The sequence below is a fragment of the Ictidomys tridecemlineatus genome, chromosome 6 (genome assembly GCF_052094955.1).
Source record: "Ictidomys tridecemlineatus isolate mIctTri1 chromosome 6, mIctTri1.hap1, whole genome shotgun sequence".
Classification (NCBI taxonomy): domain Eukaryota; kingdom Metazoa; phylum Chordata; class Mammalia; order Rodentia; family Sciuridae; genus Ictidomys; species Ictidomys tridecemlineatus.
Window position 1 is genome coordinate 85,058,988 of NC_135482.1, and position 17,356 is coordinate 85,076,343.

At 32.2% G+C, this 17,356-nt stretch overlaps 1 protein-coding gene across 20 annotated transcripts in view; it reads left to right on the top strand.

The window, feature by feature from the left end:
* Sox5 (SRY-box transcription factor 5) overlaps window positions 1–17,356 on the top strand; it is a 955,314-nt gene that overhangs the window by 651,750 nt on the left and 286,208 nt on the right. For all 20 annotated transcript variants that reach the window (XM_078015084.1, XM_078015082.1, XM_078015079.1 and 17 more), the window contains one exon: window positions 9,742–9,952. In XM_078015084.1, coding sequence (XP_077871210.1) covers window positions 9,742–9,952 — 211 coding nt within the window. The remainder of the gene's footprint in view (window positions 1–9,741; window positions 9,953–17,356) is intronic.

A 17,356-nucleotide genomic window follows, 5' to 3' on the forward strand; every position in this document is an offset into this window, starting at 1 on the left:
ATGTCACAATATAAGTAATTAGTGTCATGTATTTATGAAACAATTCATTACTTTTGAGTGTCTTAAAACCTTGCCTTTTAAGTTTTATTTGGTAACAAGATGTAATTGAACAATGCTTTTCTTTGATTATTTCCATGAGTTACTACTTTGTAGAGAACCGGGGAGCTGTGAAATTTGAAAGTTGAGTATTGAATAGAGGTAAAAGCCACTGAACCTGTGTGATACATGGTGGGATGCTTTCTTTCTAAACAAAGTTTATACTTGGTTATCTTTATGGAGGTGGGATAGGAATAGAAAGACAGTAGAATGAATCAGATATAATTTCCTATTTTCATATATAAATAATCCACCAGTGAAACTCCACAGCATGTACAACCATAAGAATGGGATCCTACATAAATTAAGATATTATCCATGTATGTATTCTATGTCAAAATAGACTCGACTGTCATGTATATCTAGAAGGAAAAAATAAATAAACCAATTTTTTAAAAGTCACATTAAAAAATGTTTTAAATTCCATAAAAATGTTTCCCTTTGATGCAGTTTGATTTTATTTGAAATACTGTGAAACTACTTTTATATGTGTTTTCTTATTTTTAGTAGGAAGAATAGGAAAAGGGTTTGTCTCTTGTTGACATTTTTTTCACCTTTCTGACAAAGCGCTTGACTTGTTTTTAAAATTTGCTCTTACATACTATATATTTTGTTTATATTTATAACCTAACATATTGGGTTATTCCTTGGAACACACAAATACTTATATAGCTCTTGTCAAGTCCCAGTTACCACTTTATGAGTTTTGTAACTTGTAATACATATTTTAATTTATGTAATCCCCTAACTCAGATAATTCATTATATCTTGACCCATAATACCCTAAGAACCTAATGAGGAAGATGCTAGAATTATCACCATTTTACAGATAAGAATCTAAGGCATAAAAGTATTCAAAAACATTTAATAGCTAGTGAATGGTGGAACCAGGATTTGAAACAGGAATTTGTCTTCAGATTCTCTGTATTTATCATTATGCTTTCTCATAAGTTAGTATTCAGACTCCCCCCTCCCATGCCATATAAGACATCTCTCATGCTAGACAGGTGCTCTACCACTGAGCTATATTTCCAGGTTTTTACTACATCAATGAAAGGAAAAATGGAGTGAATGAAATAATAGCTCCACCTTTAACTGTTTACATTTTTTCATTAGTGTTGAATTCCAGAGATCAATTTAATGTGTATATATGTGTGTGCACATGTATATATTCACATGTACAATCACCTATGAGTTATCTTTTATTATCCCATTGTTGTGGATGAGGAAATGGGACTAGAGAGTTTATATAACTTGCCCAAGATTATATAGTTAATAGATAATAGCACCTGGATTTAAACCCAACAACAGCCCCAAGTCTACCTTGCTTAGCCACCACTTTATTCTTCTTTACTGCTGGCATATTTCACTGAATAGTGTAAAGGGATTAAAATCTATTCTATTTATTATTAAACATAGTCAATTTCCACTTAAAAGCAGTGCTGGCAAAGGGCTTGTTAACTTAACCAAATCTCAACTCTTTGTAAGCAATAATATTATTTGCTATGTAGATAGAGAGAATTAAAAAGCCATTTCACATTGGGTGCGGTGACTAACACCTGTAATCCCCAGCAGCAGCTTAGGAGACTGAGGCAGGAGAATTTCGAGTTCAAACCCAGCCTCAGCAATGGTAAGGTGCTAAGCAACTCAGTGAGACCCTGTGTCTAAATAAAATACAAAATATAGCTGGGGGTGTGGCTCAGTGGTAGAGTGCCCCTGAGTTCAATCCCTGGTACAAAAAAAAATAAAAAAGAAAGTCATTTCATAACTTCCCTTATACTTAGCAACTAAGGTAACCAGTTTTGGCAAGGATTTCCTATTGAGGAATACTCTTAAGCCTCATTTCTTCCTTTGTACTAAGGAGCGGGGAGGGAGGGAGATGGAGAGGGAGTGAGTGAGAATAGTATTTAGTTGGCTAACAAGTGCAGCAGGAATGTTCTGGTGACTTCTCCGAGAAATGATAAGAATTATATATCATCTGTGGCTAGTTATGGAAAGTTTATTGTAAATGATAAGTGTTAAATGGAAATGTTTTGATGTGCAGTCTAATTTTTGTTTAGAAACATCTTATGATTGACCTTTGAGCCCTCAGGGAAGAGATCATCAAATGTCTTAGAGTGTATTTGCTGGATGTTTAATCATAAGTAAGACAGCGCACAAATCATCGGCAGGAAGATAATGAGGCTGTCACAGCACAAAATGTTCTTTGTTTTTACAGGTTCTATTAGTTAATGTATTAGCAATTCTCTAAATGCCACTTTTGCTTATTAAGTGGTTTTGAGAGCACATGAAAACATACATTTTATTCTTGAATACAGCAATTCTGAGATTCTTACCAAACGTGATTCTGAAGGAGTATTTGGGGGAAAAAATAGAAAGAAATGAGAGACTTCTGCTCATGTAGCCTGTACATGAAATTGAATATACTTTCGAAATTTTCATGTTTCTAGCATCTCATTGATAATCAGAAAATGTGCCCTTAAATTTGAGTTTCATTTACTGGATTTAAGTTAGGTGGCAAATATGGTAATAATTTTAAAAACAGAGGAAACATTGTTTTTCCTTCATAGTATAAACCAGATAAGAGTACAATAAATTTAAACCACCTTTTTGCTTTATTTCTAAAACAAATCTATTTCAATTGTGCAATTTTGCCAAAAATTTCAGACTCTCCAATTTATGGATCTATGCAGTTAATAAGAAATCAACAGACACATGACTATTTAAAAAAAATCATTTGTCTCCAACATGTCTGGTTTCTTTTACTCTTGCCTTTCCTCCAGCCCCATTAGTTCTCTTCTCTGGAATATATTTTCTTTTTTCTCTCTCCTCATATCCTTTAAGTTCTATCAGTGTAATGATATATTTCTCCCCCACTGTAGCTGCTAATCATCTCCCTTTTCACTCTCCCTCTTTCTCTCTCATTAACTCTCAAAACTTTTTTTTATATAACAGTGGTTCTCAAACTTTAGTATACATTAGTCTCTCCTAGAAGGCTTGTTAAATCACATATGGTTGGGCTCCACCCTTTTAGTTTCTGATTTAGGAATTCTAGAGGGAGGGCTGACAAAAATGTGTAAAATATTATTGGGTATGCCAATGATATTAGTTCAAGCACTCATGTTTGAAAATCATATTTAAACAAATCACCTGTCACTAAGCTAAACTATCTTAGTTTTCCTTTATTGTTGTTAGAACCATGTGAATTCATCTTGAAAAGAATGCATTTTTAATTTTTATTTTTCTGATCAGTAATTAAATGTAAGCTTAATATAATATTTCCTCTCAGTGCTTGGCACAGAAATGCAAACCAACTTAGACTTTTGCAGAATTTCCATCCTATTGAACAACAATCTTTAAAAGAATCTATATTTTTGGACTTTGAAAAAAAATATCAAACACTTCTGTTTATGCTGTCCCAAAATACAGGGAAAATGTATGAAGTGTGAGCAGGAACCTATATTTGAAATATAGTGGAACCATTTTTATAACACAATAATTTTTAGTAAACTTGATGAATCCTGTCACTGTTTATAGAGTATTAGATCTGCCCCAAGAGCAGGTTATGTGTGCATTAAAGAAACCTTGTAAGATAACTTTAGTGGTCTTTAAAATTAGAGCTATGCAGGACATGAAATATAGAGCTCTCCGTAGATCCCAGAGCAAAAATAGATAACACTATCTATTGAAGCATTTTTGAATTCCCACTAATATTATGCATGTTGTGATGTTTGGATATTAAGGATCCAAAGTACTAATTTTCAAAGAATCTCATAATTCTTGAAATGTATATAAGTATTCCTTAAAAACTGTCATTGGGTACTTAAGTCTGTAGCTTGCAAGGAATCTAGAATAGGCCAGTGCTTCCAATCCTGGCATGTGACCATCACACTCTCCTAAGAAATTAAAATAGATAGATAGATAGATAGATAGATAGATAGATAGATAGATAGATAGATAGCTTGTTGGCCTCTTCCCCAGATAAATATATGAACAATTCATCTAAAATCTGAACTCTCTATTAGTGAAACTTGTAGTTGTTTAGGCACTAAGGGATTTTGCTATTATAAAAACTCTGCTAAGTTTTAGAGAAGTATTCTTGGTGGCTTTTTTCAGTATAGAAGGATTACCAGTTGTGATAAGCTCTCTCTGGGTAGATGAATACAGAAATAGCCCAAACAAAACTGCTTCTGTCATTTTCCTTCTTTTTTTTTCTCTCGAAATACCAGACCTAAGTACACATTAGGCAGCTATTTTTCAGCAAAAAGCTAAGGAAAGACTTTAAATTGAATGGCTTTAAAATCAGCTATAATCACAAGTATAACAACACCCATCAAAGGTCTGTCTGTAAGTGCTAACTTTTGTTTTGTAGGTATTCAGAACTGACCGTATCTTGTTCCCAGAATACTAAATTTGATCGTGTCAACCAAAGAAAAACTTTTTAGTGTTCTCTATTGAATTTTTTGTCAAGTGTTGGTTTTGTCTCAGTGTATCCTTCTTATATTGACATCCTGTTTTCAGGAAGATTAGTATTTGAAAGAACAACTGAAATATTTATCTCTTTGTAATTGCTTACCTTTGGAGCAGTAATATTTTAAGTTCCTGCTCTATATCCCTTTAGTTAACTTTATCATTGCCAAATGTCAATGGAAGCTATTGTTTGAGGGGTTTGGGGGTGGCAAATAACTGGGTATTTAGAATAATTATAGATATTGATGAGTTTATAGTACTTTCTGGGCTGATATAGATATAGGTCACAGATTCTTAAGCTGGAATCCATAATAAACAGCAGTTGCTGTATGATGTCATGGTGTTGATTTACAGCTGGAATTCTGAAAATAGAAAAGTAATTAACTCTCTAAAATTCCATGTGACAATATGTGCAATAACATGAGTATATGTTTGTGTGTACACATGTGCATGTGTATTTAAGAGAATGTTTATAGTATTATTAAGAGATCTCTGATTAGAAAGGAATAAAATGTGGTTTAGATTTCCATGGAGAAATGTTATCAAAAATTATCTTCAGCAAAAAAAGTTTAAAAATATTTGAAATAACTACTTATACATATAAAATACTCACATATTCTGCTATTACTATACTAAATTTGGCATCTTCCAATTTGACAGAAGAGATTAAAAGTAGTGAAAGTTTGTTTCAAGATAAACATTTGTAATAAGATATATTTTTATCCATTTTTTATAGAAATTAAGGAATAAACAAACATTGTATCTTTTAGGATACTTTTCAATTGTGTTGCATCTTTTCATGGTGATTTTTTACAAGGATAGCCTGGGGTTAGATGAAGAATATGATCATGGAAAAACGTTGAATTGCAAAGCATTTTCTCTCTATCTGTAGTTCATTTTATGCTATTTATACATAATACCAAAATCAATGAACTTGCACTAATTAGAATCAAATTAAGATAGTTCACATCTTCTGTCTTAGCATTTTTCTAAATTTAAAACTTAATTTTGTTAGAAAGAAGATACCCAGGGCTGGGGCTATAGCACAGTGGTGGAGTGCTTTCCTAGCACATGTGAGATGCTGGGTTTGATCCTCAGCACCACATAAAAATAAAATAAAATAAAGGTATTTATAAAAGTATCCTACTACAACTAAAAAAATATTTAAAAATAGAGACTCACAGATTTCATACTAATAGTTTATAAAACATAAATTATCTAGTAACATTACTCTGAATAGCCATTTAGAAAAAAATTCTTTGTGTTGGCTTTAAATGTCCAAGTTCATATTTTTTAATGTGATATAAGTGAGTGGATATTTGAATGGACAGAGCTTTAGGAAACTTGAAGATAGTAGGTTTAACTAATTTGAAGGCATTTATGCTATTTCTTTTCTTTAGGCATATTGGAATGGAAAACTCTCATTTTCATACTTCATTATAAGAAGACAGCATATTTGTTCACTTGTAACATTAATAAAATAGAGTTGATAGTTTTTTTTTTTTTCAGTGCTGGGGATTGTACCCAGGGCCTCTCATATGGTAGACAAGTGCTTTATGATTCAACTACCTCCCTATCCCTTTTAATTTTTTTTTTTTAATTTTAGAGGTAGGATTTCACTAAATTGCCTATGCGGGCCTCAAACTTGTGATTCTTCTGCCTCAACATCCAAAGTAGCTGGAATTAGATAGTTGAGCTGCTTCACCTCATTGGTTTTGTTTGTTTGGTTGGTTTTGTTTTTTAACAAGAGGCACAGTAAGTAGCACTAAAGTTAAGAAGGGCTCCAGAGCCCAGTAGATTGGATTTGATTTTCTAGCCTGTGATTTATCATTCATGTGACCTCAGATATTTTTCAATCTGTGCATTTCAGGTTCTCTAGCAATGAAATGGAAATCATAGTTACACTTGACATGAAATTAATTAAATTTATGTACATAAGGCACTTTGAGCCATGTCTAACACAAAGTATTCAATAAATATTACCTATTATTTTATCACTTTTATTCTGATAGATTATTAAATGTCATTATTTTACTACTCTTTAACACTTCAGTTTATTTCAGTTTATAAGACCAAAAAGTTATATAACTAATTAGAACAAATAAAAAAATTAAAATGAGACCTAAAGGTTTTGCCTGGCAAACAAACAAGACAAGTCAACACAATAATTTGTTTCTTGTGGATAAAAACCACATAAGGAATGAAATTTCCTTTGAATAATAAAGGAAATATGTATACCTTTATTTCAAATGATGAAGGAAATGTGTATATATCTTTATTTCATCTGAATATCCAAATAAAAATTTAAATATTAAAATTGACACAATGTTTTTCTCAAGTTCATAGCAAAATGCTATTTTTGATAGGAATTGAAAAGGTATTTCAATGAGGATAGATGTTTTGGCATTCCCTTTTTTTTTTCTCTTGGTTACAAAGGTGATAAGATTAAGTAAGCTTGTTGAAGAATAACAAAAGAAGATTACCAACTTCATTCTAAAAGTTTAGAACCTTTTTTATCATTGAACTTTAGAAGGCATACATCACTGTGAGCTCATCTGCAAAACCCTGAAGCTACTATTACTTAGAATCTATGAGACATGATGAAATACATATGGCAGGGCTGGGCAACATATCCCTGAGTTAGTTGACTCTGGATTTTACTTGTTGGCAGAGTCCAGAGAAAAATGTAGTCATTACTTCATGTATGGCACAGGCAATCCCAGGGAAGAAATTGAAGATGCTTAGGACTTCTTAGCTTGGAGACTGTGCCAGCACTCCTTATCAAGTTATTCACCATGCAAATGAACAGTGAAGTCCCACACTGAAGCAGCTGTTAACTACATCAAACTGTTAAAAAGGATCAACAGTGCTAGAGGCTAAAATCTAATCAGACAGGTGAAATAGTGATAAGATAAATATTCCTGCCTGTAATAGCAATGATGTTTAATTAATTTATTTATTGTAATTCTACCAGAGCAACTGAATTTAGAATTCTTGTGAAATATGTTAAACTCTCTAAAGATATTTTCTTTCAGTTTGCAAGGTGTGGAAAATGAGAAACCTGAAAAATGGGATATTTTATTTGAAAGTATTTTTGTGATATTTCAGTATATTTGACTGCATGCAGATATGAGTGCCATTCCCTCTAGTGATGATATACTATAGAAAGATGCATGCAATTTCCAGTTATGGCAAATGGAGGTTAGCTACCAATTCTTGCTTCTATAGTTTGTCTTCATTTAATGTGAAAATAAAGTACAAATAAAAATGTTCAAAATGAAGGTAGCATTGGAGTGTTTCTGCTTTGGTCCCCAGAAATAAATGAGAAGAAAAATATTACATGGAAAAATAACATGTAATATACACAAGACCATCCATAAAAGCATGCCTGTTTGCTGAAAGAATTTGTGACTGCTCTTTTCTGGAGAGAAGTGTGTGAGGGGGTGTGTGTGCATGTGCACACATGCGCAGGCTTAATGTGTTTGCTCATGTTTATGTGTGGGTTTTAAATACACAATTCTGAAAGTGTATCTTCACCTGCAGAGGAGTATAATTATTACATTATGCATATTGTTTTCTAAACCCAAGTACATTAGAAACTAAACTATGTATAGTTCAGTCAAAGTGTAGTACATCAGAAGCATTTTCCTTAATGTTTGTAAGAAATGGAAATCATTTGGGATTTAGAATAACAATTTGGAAGATTGTATAAACACATTTTTTTTCTTTTGCTTTCTACACATGTCATAGCCCCATCCAACAAACTGATGTTTTACCATAGCTAATGTCCTTATATTCGCTTATATCCATTAGTGCACAATCATATTACCATATTGTTTGCATTGACATCTCTATTTTTAATGTACTCTAAAAAAATTGCATGACAGGTTTTTTAGTTAAGTATTTTTAGTGTATTTTTAAGCTAGTCAAAAATATTAGCATTAAAAACACTAACCTTAAAAACATTAGATATCAATCAATGTGATTTGTCACTTTTCTGGAGTCAACAGAACCTATTAATATGACTTAAATAGGTAGAGAAGGAATATGTGAACAGGTGTAATCTGTTATTCTGATTATTAAATATGTTCACACTCAAATATATTTTAATGGAAACTTTTAACACTGTAGATACAAGAAATACACTTAGGGTGACAATAAAAGTTTTTAGGACTTAGTTTTGTTTTTAAGACACTCTGCCTTGTAGGAAGTTAAAGGATTATGAAATTAATGGACTATATTACGGAAACCTTTAAGTAAAAAATTGTTTTTTATCATTTCAATTTCACTCCTTAAAAGTGCCTGAAAAATAAATTTAGTGTATTAGATACAAAATATTCCCTAAATAGTATACATGTTGCAAAGTTCTGGTAGAATTCATGGGGAGAAATGATGACAACAGAATAATACAAAAATATTATTTAATATTTAGAATTATAGAATAAATAATTTTAATACAAATATACGTAAAAATAAAGAAGCAAAAATTGCAGGAAACTATTTTATAGGGCCAAGGAGGCTCAAAATACAAAATAGCAAAGAGTATTTGGAATCAACGTGTGTTTTGGATAACAAATGAGATTAGAAAGACCCTCAGCATAAGCAAAAATGAACTTGCAATATTCTTGTCTGATATCTAAATCACCTGTGTTTTCTTAAAAGCCTGTGAATGTGGTGGAGGACTAGGGGAGGAGCCCATTTTAATTAAGAGTGCTATCAAGAAGAGGCAGCTACTTAAAATGAAAATAATATACATATACTGCTATTTGCTTAAATATGTCTTGAAGAACCTTAATCCGGAGGACCAATACATTTAATGTTCATGGATAAATCTTAAGACTTTCAAGCAAAAGAAGAAAAATAAGAAAATCTCATCAATATAGGTTTTGTATAAGACTATACTGTCATTTATTTACTTTTAGGCTTTATTATTTCAGTTTAAGGGAGAAAAGCCTTATATTTTGATTTTTCCTAAGAGTTGGTCATTGACTCACTCTAGTGCTGTGAAGTTACCTTATTTTTCTGAAATGTCTTTGTTCTTTTGCTCTTGCAAAAAGTGACATGCCACTTTTTAATGTGTCAACTCAATGAGCCACATGACCAATTTTAAAAGCATTTACTGAATTTTAAACAAACAACAACAAAAAATCTTTTTTCTTTTTCTTTGTCTTTCAGGAAGTTGATGGCAATAAAGTTATGTCTTCATTCGCTCCACACAACTCATCTACCTCACCTCAGAAGGCAGAAGAAGGTGGGCGACAGAGTGGCGAATCCTTGTCTAGCGCAGCCCTGGGGACTCCTGAGCGGCGCAAGGGCAGCTTGGCTGACGTTGTTGACACCTTGAAGCAGAGGAAAATGGAGGAGCTCATCAAAAATGAACCAGAAGGTAAAGGCTGGAAAAGGAAATTGAGTAATTTCTGCTGTGTGGTTTCAGTACCTTGATTTTAATTCTTAGGTGTTTTTTATTTTGTTTTTTTTTTTCCTTTATGCTCATAAAGTTAAATTGGACAAAACAGAAACCAAATGCAATGAAGATGAACAGTATTCTTTCTCAGAAACACTTAGATGTACATCTCTGGATTTTTAAAATCATACTTTTATGTTCTGATGTCTTCCTTATTTTCCACACACAAGTGAGTTGTGGTTGAGTGAAACTTAGATTCAAGAATGGAATTTGGCAGCTGAGCCCACAAAAGTCACAGACCTGTCAAATATCTCAGTCTTGTTTATGTCCAGTAATTTCTTTGCATCAAGGACCATTTCAGAATTTAATTACATTTTTTAAACTTTTAGAATTTAATTACATTTTTAAAACTTAATATATCTTAGGTCTATTTCTTCGATAGTCCAAAATTCATATGGTTAGGCCTACTGTGTATTTAAAAATTAGTGATTCTCTTAAACTCCTAGATGTGCTCCCCATTTTGTTGAACTTCTAGAGTTATTCTTTTAAGATTTCATCTCTGACTCTCTTTAACATTTTTTGACAGCAGCCTGAAAGTGATATGCACAGGGACTTATTTTAACAGTAAGGCAAATACACCAGTACAAGCTCATGCACAATGGATGTGAGCTTTATGTTGCTGATGCTTACAGACACCTACTTACACCTGTGTACGCCCCAACCATGAATTCCACACCACAAGCAAGAACATGTCTCCTGTTTCAATCAAACCAACCAGTAATGGCATGCAAAGACATATTATAAACGAAAAATATACTGCATGTACGCTATGTAATACTGAGTTGTACTCATTTCTAGTCTGTTAGACACTGACAAATACTAAGTCTCTCTGACACAAAATGTTTTTTAACTAATTTATTTGGGAATTATGTGATAAATATTCCTGGATCCCTATCAGATATAGAGCTGGGCCATGGATTATGGTTTTTATTTATGCAGTTCTCATGATCTTAGAATTGGAAAGAATTCTAGAAATGATTGGGTCACCCAAGAACTTTTGGTATTTTGATATCTTACATCCCTTTCTATTCTCACAGAGATAAAAATGAAGCTTTATGGAGGACCCAGACAACTTTTTAAAAAATATACTGTGTGTGTTTTCCTGATATTAAAAAAATATGATCTTATTATACAAATTATTTTAAAAACAAAAAATATTTAATGGAGAAAATAAAATTTACTTAAAATTGCAGATTTTTTGATATGAAACCTGTGATACATTTATTTTTGTATATTCTGTTTATTAAACAGGAGGAACTTCTTCCTTTCAAATTATTTTGCATCTTCAGTTGCACTTAACATTTTAGTGTGTTTTCTCTTATCATTAAATGTGATTTGAAAAAAAAATAGCTGCCAAATATTCAAAGGTATTCACTATTATAATTCATGTATTTTTAAATTAATAGATCTTTATTTTCATAGAGCAATTTCATATTTACAGAAAAATTAAGCAGATAATAAGAGAATTCCCATGTGTTTCCTCCATATACAATTTCCTCTTATTAATATTTTACATTAGTATAACTACATTTATTGTAATTAATGAACCAATCTTATTAGATTATTATTTACCAAAGTCCATAGTTTATTCAGATTTCCTTTGGTTTCAACAAGGGTGTTTTTTGTTTGTTTGTTTGTTTTTTCTATTTGGGGATCCCATGAAAGTTTAAAAATAAAAACACATTATATTTAGTTGTCATTTCTCCTAGGGTCGTTTTGACTATGACTGTTTGTTAGACTGTTCTTGTTTTCTTTATTTTAAATTATTTTTATGTGGAATTTGGTTTATAACACATCAAAACAAAAATTATACATACTAATGGGGGACCCTGAGATGTTTCAATGTATGCATTCATTTTTGTAATCAAATTGAACATACCTGTCTTCTCAAACATTTATGACTTCTTTATGGTATAAATATAAAGAAGTTTTTCTTCTAGCATTTTGAGATGTACAGTAGTTATACTGTTTTTGGTTTTGATGACCTTGAAAGTTTGAGATTCATGTATATGGCAGGATGTCCATTGATTGGAATTCGTCAGATGTTTTCATCTTAATTAGACTGGGGCTTGCAGTTTGGGGAGCATGACCACTGAGTAAAGTACATTTTTTGTCACATCATATCAATTATATACTTTCTATGCAATTACCCATGTCGATGTTGACCTTAAGGATCTAGCTAAAGTAGTGTTTTTCAGGTTTCTCTGCTGTAAAGTTGCTGCCTGCCCTCTTTCCACACCACATTCTTTGAAAGGAGAGAATTCTGCATGTCCACAACTAAGGAGGAGGGTGTTATGTGCATTCCCCTTGTTTAGGGTGGTGTATCTACATCATTGCATCAGAATTATTTTTCATTTATTTCTTCTCCCTCATTTAGCCATTTATTTATACTACTGTAGACTCAAGGAAATTTATTTTATACTTTGTATGTCACTTAGACATGCCACTAGTATTGTGATTGTGTTTAATTGTTTTAGTTGCTCTCTGCCTTATTTTGTGGTGCTGTAGGCTTATTTTATACCTTTTGCATACTCCTGTTCTACAATCAGATATTTTTCCAAGAAGCCCTGGTTCCTTTTATTAGAGAAAGGATCTGGATTCTAGGTGTGCTCATTGCTTCTGAGATGCTATTTCTATTTTAATGAGCATTTTCATTGCTGTGACTAAACAGATGACCAGAACAACTGTAGTGGAGGAAAAAAGTTATTTAAGGGCTCACAGTTTCAGAGGTCTCAATTCATAGACAGTGGACTCCACTCCTCAGTGTTCCAGATGAGACAGGAACAACCTGGCAGAAGAATGTAGGAGAGGAAAGCAGCTCACATGGTGGTGATCAGGAAGCAGAGACTCCACTCTCCAGATACAAAGTATATACCCCATAGCCGTACCTCCATGAACCACTTTGTCCAGCCACACCCCATTTGCCTCTAGCAACCACTCAGTTAATCCCATGAAGAATTTATTCACTAGTTAGGTTAGGGCTATATAACTCAATCATTTCTCCTTCAGACCTCCTTGCATTGTCTCACATGTGAGCTTTTGGGGGACACCACATCTAAACCATAACAATTTCTTTTAGGGCCTCTCAGCTGGTACAACAAATAAATTTATATGTATACATTAATCTACACACATATCTATAAATATTACTATGTTTAACAATACCTCTCTGGAGCTACACATGAATTCTTACTAGTGTCTCCAATATTAATCCCTGTTAATCCCCAGGGATTATTTTAGCATAATCTCTTCTTGATCTGTACACTCCCATCCATCTGACTCCCACCATCCACTTACTTAATTTTTTAATGACATTATGTACATATAACAATACCAGAATTATTAACTGGTACCATGATAAGAAATATCTTGATCAACTATAGTATAGTTCTTATATGGAATTTCTCCTGCTTTTCTTCTTAGAGATTCCATTCTTTACCCAAGTTACTTTGTAACTTACTTTCCCTCCACCCCATTCAGTAAGGTCATTTCATACATTTGTAATACAATTAAATTCTTTCTATTTTCTTTCTTGATATTCCTCAAACTTCTAAATGCTTTTTTTAAAAATTTGCTTTTATATTAAGGTTCAACCTTTGCATTTTGCATTTCTAAGTGTCTTGATAAATGGATATAATCACTTAGTCCCCATTACACTACCGTGGAGACAGTTTTCATCATCCTAAATATCCCCTGTGCTTTACCTGATCATCACTCCCTCCTTTTCCAGAATACCAGACAAGTGGTTATCTTTTCCTATTCCTACAGTTTCAACTTTACTAGAATATCTTATAATTAGAAGCATACAGCATGTAGCCTTTTCAGACAAGCTCTTTACTTATTAATATATATTACTTCCATGTCTTTTCATGGCTTGATAGCTCATCTCTTTTTATCAGTGAATAATAGTCATTGTGTGAATGTACCACAGTTTGTTTATCTATTTGCATATCAAAGGACATCTTGGTTACTTCCAGTTTGGGCTTATTTGGAATAAAGCTTCTATCAATATTCATGTGCAGATTTTTGTGTGGACATAAGTTTTCAGCTCAATTGAGTAAATACCTGGGAAAATGATTGCTGCAATATATGGCAGCAAAATGTTTGGCTTTTTAAGAAACTGCTAAACTGTTTTAAATGTGGCTATATGATTTTACATTCCTGTGATAAATGTAAGTTCCTGTTGCTCCACATCTTCTTCAGCATTTGATATTGTTAGTTTTTTGGATTTTATTAATTCAAATAGGTTTGTAATAGTATCTTATTGTTGTTTTAATTCTCAATTCTGTAATGACAAGCAATGTTCAACATCTTTTCATATGCTTGTTTGATGTATGTGTATTTTCTCTGGTGATGTGTTGGTTTAGCTGTTTTATGCATTTGTTAATCCAGTCACTTTCATAAAATTTAGTTTTAAGACATCTTTATATATTTGGGATATAAGTCATTTATCAGATATATATTCTGAAAATTTTTCTCTCCAAGTCTGTGGCTTGTGATTTCATTCTTTGAATGTTTTCCTTTTTAGAATGAAAATGTTTTCTTTTTTAGAATGAAAGTCTCAGTTTTAATAAAGTTCAATTACTGACTTTTTTGCATAGCTAATATTTTTGATAGATACACACTTATTATCTTAAGCAAAGTCATTTAGATTTTCTCCTATGTTAACATCTAGAGTTTTTTAATTTTGCATTTTACAATTTAGGTCTAAGATTATTGTCAATTTTTTTTTAAAGTTATAAATTTTGTGTCTGGATTAATTTTTTGTTTATATATTTCCATCTGTTTCAGCACCATTTGTTGAAAAAAACATCCCTTTTTCTATTTAATTGCCTTTGTTCCCTTGTCAGAATAGTTGACTATTTATTTCTGCCCCCTATATCTGTTCTCTTGATTCATTGGTTTGTACTTTGGCCAATCCCAGGCTACCTTCATTACTGTAGGTTGATAATAATTCTTGAAGTTGGGTAGTTCAGTCCTCTGACTTTCTTTCTTTCTGACAGTATTGTTTGGATCATCTTGGATCTTTTACCTTTCCTATAAACTTTAGGATCAGTTTGCATATATCCACCAAATAACTTGGATTAGATTGAGAATATGTTTTATCTACAGATAACATTGGGAAAAATTAGCATCTTGAAAATACTGAGTCTTCATCTCCATGAATACAAGATGTGTCCCATTTATTAAGATCTTTAATTTCTTTGGAGTGTCAGAGTTGTCTCCATATAGGTTTTATACTTATTTTGTTATATTTATATCCTTGTATATTTTTTTTGATACAAACCTGCACGTTGATGTAAATAAAAATCAGATCGTGTTTTTAATTTTGAATTTCAATTACTTTGTGCTGGTGTATAGGATATAATTGACTTTCATATACAAATTGGTATTCTGTGTTCTTTCAATAATCACTGTTAGCTCTAGAAGTTTTTATCAATTTCCTTGCAATTTTCTGCATAGACTATCATGTTATCTGCAAACAGAAAGTTTGATTTCTTTTTTCTTAAGCGGTGTAGCTTTTATTTCTTCTTCTTGCCTTTGGACAAAGCTAAAACTTCCAGGACCATGTTGACTGGCATGGTGAGAGGGGACTTCCTTGCCTTATTCTTGATATAAAGGAAAAACATCTGGTTCTAACCATTAACAATGATGTTAGCTCTAAGTTTCTTGCAGAAGATCATTATCTAGTTAAGGAGGTTTCTCCTGTTCCTAGTTTGCTAAGAGGTGTTTTTTCATGAATGTTTTAGAATCATCTTTTGTTTTTTGGTTATGTGTAGATAGGATGTGGGATTATTCTCCTTTATACTATTGAGACTATGCCATTTTCAAATGTTGAACCAGTCTCTAAACTTGGAAAAAATCCCACCGAGTCACAGTTTGTAGTTCATTTTAGTAGTTAGATTTCACATGCTTATAATTTGTTGAGGATGTTTACACCTGTGTTCATAACATATATTGGTCTATTGTTTTCCTTATATATAATGTCATTTTCTAATTTTGGCCAGGAAAACAAGTCTGGTTTCATAAAATAAGTTAGGAAGTGCTTTCCTCATATATACATTTTTGATTATTGTTTCAGATGTGTTTAGTATGCAGGGTTAAAGGTTAGTAAGAACCAACCTGTGGTGGTGTGGATTATATTACAAAGGAAATTTGGGGAGTTTATTGTTAGATGATATTCTCTGTAGAAATTTGATAGATGACCTTGGTATTCCCCCGCCTCCCAGCATATTCTGTTAGTTTACAAGTGAATGCATAAACTCTTTATTTGGAAGTATACTATAGGCCTAAATCGAGTAGATATATCCCAACAGGAAAGAGGGCAGAAGACAGAACCCAACCCTGATTTACTTAGGGGGAGACACTAAGAAGTATGGAAAATTAAAACAAAATTAGAGTAACCATTACTCAGTCTAAGGATGGAGCATCTTCAGCAGGAAGGATTGACACAAAGAAACATCGCCATTTAATACGAACATTAGACTACTGTTTATTTTGTATTTCCCCAATTTGTGTGTTTTTGTGTATTTTCCCCTCTAAAAGTATTTTAAAAGCTTGGCTAACCAGTGAACTGTTATTAAATAATATAAAGACATAGCACAAATACAGAAGTAGAATTTTAAAGAGGACAGACATAATTTTAAAAGGCAAGCATCTAAAAGTCTGAGTTACAGAAAGATAATTTCTGTGTGAACATAGAACCATGAAGATTCACTTATGTTTGCATATTCAAGATTCCTAGACATGTATTTTGAATACATAGAACTGTAAATGAACTTGCTCTTAGTGATAATTTGCCATGGAAAAAATGTTTATTACTGAAACAGTTTAGAGATATGTCAAAGAGTTATAGTTATTTGAGTAGAATGATTATATTAGTCATAAAGAAAAAATTCAGTAAGATAATTACAATATAAGAAGTTTCATAATCCAAAACAATAGAATGTTGAAGAAGTTTTGTTGTTATTGTTGTTGTTGTTTTAATTGCAGGGAAAAATGCAGAGGGAATTATGTTTCAGGAGTTATGTAAAAATCTCACAACAATTGGAAAAATACATTATCTTTAAAGACTTCATCAATCAAAGAGGAAGATTGGACTTGAGAATTGTCACTAAAACCTCATGTCATCCAAGCAACAGAAGAGAGGCATTCTGTATAGCACACACAAAAAAGGGATCTATATCATCAAAAAGAATAAAACAGGGCTGGGGTTGTGGCTCAGTGTTAGAGCGCTCGCTTAGCACTTTCAAGGCCCTGGATTTGATCCTCAGCACCACATAAAAATAAATAAAATAAAGTTATTGTGTCCAACTACAACTAAAA